General features: G+C 38.4%; 1 protein-coding gene across 1 annotated transcript; it reads right to left on the bottom strand.

Moving 5' to 3' along the window:
• Positions 1–3936: 3936 nt before the first annotated feature.
• On the bottom strand, positions 3937–4407 carry LOC122069260 (dormancy-associated protein 2-like). Its single transcript, XM_042633228.1, has one exon. It carries the CDS (start codon positions 4405–4407, stop codon positions 3937–3939), a length of 471 nt encoding a protein of 156 aa, XP_042489162.1.
• Between the last annotated feature and the right edge of the window lie 2554 nt (positions 4408–6961).

Raw genomic sequence — 6961 nt, forward strand, 5'->3', positions numbered from 1 at the left:
AATCCGAAAAAATCAAGAAAACTAAAAAATTAAAGGCAAAAGCATACGACGATCTCAAAGATTCGAAGCTTAAAACTTGAAGTAAAACTAAAGTGTATGAACTGGGCAACTCATGAATCAAAACCCTAAACCCATCACTGAGAACCAATAAAGCCAAAAATTCATACAAAAGTTAAGCAAATAAGCTGAAAAAAGCACAAGCATTGAAGAAACTAAGAACACGTTTGTATCTCTGGGAATTTACCGTTTGTCCACCAGGCACTGACGAAAAAGCAAGAGCAAATCGGAGCTCCGTTCACATGAAAAAAGACAATAAGTTAGAGCTCCAACGGCCATCTTGTTCAGCTCACCCTTTCTCACCGCTACAGGTATAAAGTAGAAAGGAAAATCCATAACTAGCAGGAAAGAAAACAGAAGGGATAACCAAAAATCATAAACCCTAGATGGAAAAAGGTAGAGAATACCTGCAAGCAGCGACCATTGGTGGCTCGTGGATAGCAACGGTGACGGAAAAAATATTATTCAGTGCCTTTCCTTCTCTCTCTCTCTCTCTGCTCAGTGTGCTCTAAGTGACTCAGTCCCAATACTTCAAGTCTCAAGGAAGGGGATGATTCACCGACCAACGCCGAGAACTGCCGAAGCGAGGGAAGAAAACCCTGTGTGAAGGGTCAGGGAGGAAATGGGGTTTTGAGAAGAAAGTTGCTGGAAGAGATTTCGGCTAAAAAAGAGAAACTTTTGGAGAAGAAACGCTGGGAAAGGGAGAGATTTTAGGAGAGAAATCTCTGGTTTGTGAAAAAGGATTTCACGGAGAGTAAATGGCTGTGATAGAAGGGTTTCGGTAGAGACAGAGAAAGGTTCCAGTTTCAGAAATCACAGGTTTGAAGATTTTATTTTTCAGAGAGGGAGTTCGCTGGCCAGAAAGGGGACACACTCACAATATGTGTTTTTCTTTTTTTCTGAGGTTAGATTTTCAGGAGATAGATGTCGCACCTCGAGCAGAGCCCAAAATGAGCAACCCGCAACCGCTAGTTGAAAGCCTCAGAAGTTAAGCGCGCTTAGCCAAGCAGCTGCTGCAACATAGTTGATTCAGAAGCAGGGCTGCGGGAGGAATAAGGGGTTTTTCTCAGTTTCCTTCGAGTTGGAGATTTGAAAGAGAGAGTGAGAGAGAGGGAAGGAGAGGAAGCAGGGTTTGAGAACCTACAATTTCAGAGAAGAAATTCTCACCGTGGTGATTTTGAGATCTTAGCTTCTAGTGAGGAGTTCGGTAGGAATAGATCGGTTCCTTCGATCTTGGGAGAGAACAGCAGATTTCTTGTTCATATCAGTGATATTGGTTATGGCAAGAACTCTAACAATATTCAGATGTTTCGATTGTTTCATCCATATACGTATATACAAAAAGGTCTACATACTTGTCTTTCATAATACTATATAGTGTTTTATTCCAAATCAATACATTATATTTATATATTTCAGATCCTACGATGCAAAATAAACCCCTCAAAAGATACCCAAATGGAGTGTCCGACCAGAAAACCCCAACCCATATATATATATATATATATTTAAAATTTTACGAGCCACAACTGTTTGGATTTGAGTTCTGTGTGAAAAATCTGATTTCATATAGAAGGTGTGGTATGGAAGTTAGGTGATCTTAAGGTGTTTTGCCATTCTGGGCTCAATGGAAGGGATGGATCGAACGGATTCTTCTCTAATAGTATAGATAGTGTGGGTTTGTGCAAGGATCAATGGTAATCAAGTTCATTGAGGTTGATGGTGGGCGCATAAGGCATAAATCGGGTCAATCAAATGGTGGTTCTATATTCTAAAGGTTTTAAATGCTCATCTAAAGGTGGAGTTCTAGGGTTTTTAGAGGTGCCATGGTTGTGACGCAGTAACTGATGATTGAGAATATGTATATTTTTCTAAAAAGTATTAAAACAGGTGGAGATTTTGTTGGAACTCAAGCAAGAGGGGTGGACGACATAGACTACAAAATGTTTAGGTGATGAACAAGTGCAAGTTTGAAAAGAAGCGGATATCTTTTGCTTTAGATTTGATGAGTGACTGTTATCTTTCGGAGTGAATTGTAGCAGTAGGGGAAATGGAACCATGTTACTTTGTGTAGCGACAGTGAGTTATACATGATACTTTAGGTGGAGGTGTGGGTCATTCTGATTGGATATGACAGACAGACAAAGACAATGATGAAGTTTACAGAATTGACAACATTGTTCTTCTTCAAGGTGGCTTGTAGAATCCAATCTAAGGTGAAGATTGTTGGATTAGTTGACTTTTGTATCCGTGGGTCTACATAATTATTATTTGGTCAGTTTTGGGTCCATTACATGTATTGGGGTAGAATTGTTATCGTTGAGATTACATCATCTTGTAATTTTTTTTATCCCAATTTTGATCGCCTTCATCATTTCTGGTATGTCTCTAGAAACGACCCATTAAGGATAGACAAAGGTAGAAACACTAAAGCGTCTAATTAAGGGGAAATGGGAGATCCACAAAGATGGGCTTGGGGTTGCAATAAAAAAAAAAAAAAAAAAAAAAAAAAAAAAAAAAAAAAAAAAAAAGAAAAGAAGAAAAGAAAAGGAAGGAGTAGAAGAAGCAGGGATAGGGTTCAGGAGTGGCTTGCCAGCTGGGTGAAGAAGGTGGTGGTGGTGGCAGTGGAGGAGGACTATATGGAGGTGGGAAGAGTGGCCCTTGGGAGCTTGGATGGTAGTGGTGTTTGGGGTATTTTATGAGGTTCAATTTTGTTTTCTTCTTGGGCAGCATGAGAAATAAGTCACATTGGAGATCAGTAAATATTTTAAAAATGGAAACTAATTGAAGTATTTTTCTAGTGATTATTTTTCTTATCTTGTGGATTTGGACAATTTCGAAATAGTTTTGCTGCTATCATGAGATCATTCATTAAGGATATAATCAACATCGGTTAAATAAGATGCGAGGACATAAATATTATTTTTCAGACAATTAATTGGCTCTCACAATGCTCCATCAGCAAGACTCTTGTGACTTCAGTGTTTTCTATGAAATTTTTTGATCATAATACTATTGAGTAGGAGGATGAGGAAGATATAAATGATGAAAAATTCAAATTAATGGAACTTCGTGATACAAGTACAAATGAAGATTTGATAATGAAGGAGAAATACAAGTTCACAAGCTAACATGTCAAAGAGATGTTATCTTCGTTCAAATTATTTTTCTTACCTCGTGGATTTGACAATGGTGGACAAACGTTGAAACTACACCAACATATAATTCCAGTGTTAGACATCACGATATGTTTTATGAGAGGACATATTTTTATGAAAGATGACATCACTTGCTTATTGCTTATGCCAGGCTTTACATTCACATTATGCTACTTATTCATAATCGTTGTTATTATTATTATTATTATTATTATTATTATTATTATTTTAAACTTCTTTCTTACATATCGGATCAAATAATTTTTTTCTTAGATAAAGGATGAGTACAATGATGAAGTCCGAAGGCAAGACAAATAGGGGAAACCCTTATCTAAACATCAAAATAAGAAAAGAAAAACAATTATATAATAGTGATACAGCAAAAGCCAGGGAGTGATAGAAACACTTAAAAAATGGTGATACATGAAAAGCTAGGGATGGGGCAGAAACAACAATAAGGGTATGATACCAAAAAAGGACAGGGATGGGGGAATAATGAGAGGAAGGTCCCAACTAAAGAGAAATAATATGTTTAGGCTCTTTGAATGAATGCAAAGAAATTTATTTCTGATCTGGAAAGAAATGGCTTTCAACTAAAATTGGGCATATAATAAAAACATCTAGGTATGGACAAGTTTAGAAAGGGAGAGGGGGACAGGGGACAGGGGACAGGAGGAGGGGGGGGGGGATGTACAATAACTAGAGGAAAGATGTATTGTGCTTAGAAACCACCACCACCAAAACCGCCAACGCCACCACCATGATCGACATGGTGGTGGTGGCCAGCCACCACGTGGTGGTGGGCACCCACGTGGAGGTGGCCGGCACCCTCGTGGTGGTGGCCGGCACCCCAGTGGTGGTAGTGACCACCGCCGGCACCACCATTATGTTGGTGGTGACCACCGCCAGTACCATCACAATTAGCACCACCATCACCATCACCATCGTTGGCACAACCATCGTCGGCACCACCATCGTCGGCACCACCATTGTTGGCTCCATGATTGTCGGCCCCATGATCGTGCCTATGACGCTTTCTGTGCTTATAACGCTTCCTGTGTGTATCTGAGTCATCTCCACAGCCAAATATTATCATAGATATCATCAAGAGAGAGACAACCACTATACAAAGTAAGAATAAGCTACCACCACTCGCTAAACCATCTCCAACACCATCAATAACCCTAACCATCTCTCTCTCTCTCTCTCTCTCTCTCTCTCTCTCTCTCTCTGTGTTTGAACTTACAGGGTTTATATAGACTGCAAAAACTGTAAACACTCACCTTAGGTCATCATCTTGAAAAGGAAATTTAAACTTGTCAAGGTGGACACGACTTTTTTCTCTCCACTTAGGAAAAATTATATTTTACTTGAAATTTGTTAAAATATTTTCATCTGATATTTTCTTATGAGTAATTTATTCCATGATGGAAACATTCGTTCAGGATGTAAATGAGAATTTGAATACGTGTTTTCTAGTGAATGGTAAATTGATGAATTGATTCCAATTATAATAGGAAAAAACAATGCGGTACTATCAATGGGTTCCCATGCTCTAAAGCTAAGAACAAATAACCGTGCTAGTTTAGTTTTTTCATGTTCCAATACATTTGGGTGTGATAAGACCTAATTGCGTGCCCTCATGTGCATTGGATATTTTCAAACATTATACCAATAGATATCCATCACTATTAGCTTGGAAGTTTCCGCGAAATCCACTTCTGGAAAAAGTCCAATAGGAACTGTCACGTGGTTGATATTAATTTATAATTATTTTTAAACCATTATTTGATTAGTCAAAGCAATCACTTTCTATCAACTCAACCCCCCACCATTTTAATTTGAGTGGAAGTAATGGACAGAAAGACTCAACCGCCTTGCATGAAATCATAGTTTACGTATAAGAGTAGAAGGCGGTGTGTGGACCATGATTCCAAAAGTCGGATTGAATCTATTGATTGGATTGGAATAATATCGGTTTTAATGATACTGCAGGTGTTTTTCTTCTTTGATATCTACAGGTCATAGATGAAGAACTAATCTCAGAATCAATCTCTAGGAAAGATTCTTCAAAGCTCAAGTTATAATGATAGATGAAAAAGGAAAATCTTGACAAAGCTATGGGGATTCAAACTACCATACCTTCACCTCTTACCTAGATTTTCCTCATATCATGGTCAGTGGGCATCCTCATTGGTTTGGGGATCTTTTTCTCAGATGACCTGGACCTGCTCAAGCATTATGGGTTTCATCATTATTTGAGCTGAGGTTGCTGATCTCATCATAAACACTCTAAGATCCTAACGATTAACCCGTGGTTATCCTTGAATTAAATAACCGGAGTTGCCATAGCTAATCTAACCATGATCAATCCTGAGTTTATTAACCGTCTGACCCTGATTTAGTTTGTTATCTCAAGTGCCAAGTTTGCTGACGCTCACATGCGTCATTATCCAATACCGATGGCACGTGATCTGGAGTAAGAATTTTCCTATGTGGTAAAGGATCTTCTGATCGCTTTCTTGTCTGGAGTCAACCCTTACAAGCTTGGGTTGGCCTTCTGCTCTCCTGACTTGGGTTGGGCCTATTGATCTCTTGATCTTCTGCTCGTCTGTTCATCTAAGGTCAAATCCTTACAAGACGGGGTTTGGGCCTCCGATCACGATATTTTAGCCATGTGGCATTTTCTTATTGGTTGGTCATACTATGATATATCAACGGTTACCAAATCAGAGTTTTTCGTTTCCCAATACGGTTTAAAGGTAAAAACATAATAACTAAAAATAGAACTAAATCTGACTGATATGTTCTGGTCCAGATCCATTTCGGAATAAAATTTTAGTTTTAGAACTTTGATGTAGCCCAACTTTGGAATGCTTATAATATACATATAAATAAAAAAAAAAAAAAAAAAAAAATTCGGGCACCGCCTTTCGGTGTTATGGAGGTTAATTGTGATGCTGTTATCTCACCGGGTCATGAGTATGGAAGTGGGTTTTGTTTTTAAAGACCATGAGGGACGCCTTGCTCAAGTTATCTCAATGCCACAATATTTCGCTTCTTCAATTCAAGGAGAATGTCTTGCAATTAGAAGTATCTATCAAGTATTGGAGTTGGGGCCTCGGGCTTCACTTACTTAGAAGTTGAAACGGATAACAAGGAGATCATTGATCTGATCAATGAACCCTTAAGACTCCCACCATTGAAAGTTTCAGTTGTGCTACATGATATTAGATCACTTTTGTCTTCTTTCCAATCATTCACTTTCTTTTATATTTCAAGGGTTGCGGATTATGTAGTATATGCCCTAGCTAGGAAGGCGTTATCCATCATGCATAGAACAAAATGATCGCATTCTATTCAATGTCTTTCATGACTTTGTACGCTTGAAGCTTTAGGTTGTAGAGTCTTCTATTGTTAACTTCCTTTTGAAACTAAATGGTATAAACATGATAAAGTATTCGAATTCCTAATCACACAGCACTGCGTCAAGTATTGTAGATACAGGTCTTTGCCTGCTTTCTTCCCCCCTCCCCCCTCCCTTTAATAGGGGGCATGTAAAGGGGTCCATTATGGATTCAAATGGACATTAATAATCCTCTCAATTACTATGGTTAAATACTAATCTAATAAGGTTACAAGAGTCTTGGTAGGCAGCTTTAATAGTTCTAAAATCTTATCGGGGGACCATAACCTACTACACTCACAAGTGCCTATAAATTTCTTTATTAAGAGAAAGAAGAAAT

This window comes from Macadamia integrifolia, unplaced genomic scaffold (assembly GCF_013358625.1).
Source record: "Macadamia integrifolia cultivar HAES 741 unplaced genomic scaffold, SCU_Mint_v3 scaffold566, whole genome shotgun sequence".
Lineage (NCBI taxonomy): Eukaryota > Viridiplantae > Streptophyta > Magnoliopsida > Proteales > Proteaceae > Macadamia > Macadamia integrifolia.

Excerpts from the sequence above, each read along its gene's own strand:
- LOC122069260 (XM_042633228.1), bottom strand. The coding sequence starts at position 4,407 with ATGGTTAGGGTTATTGATGGTGTTGGAGATGGTTTAGCGAGTGGTGGT.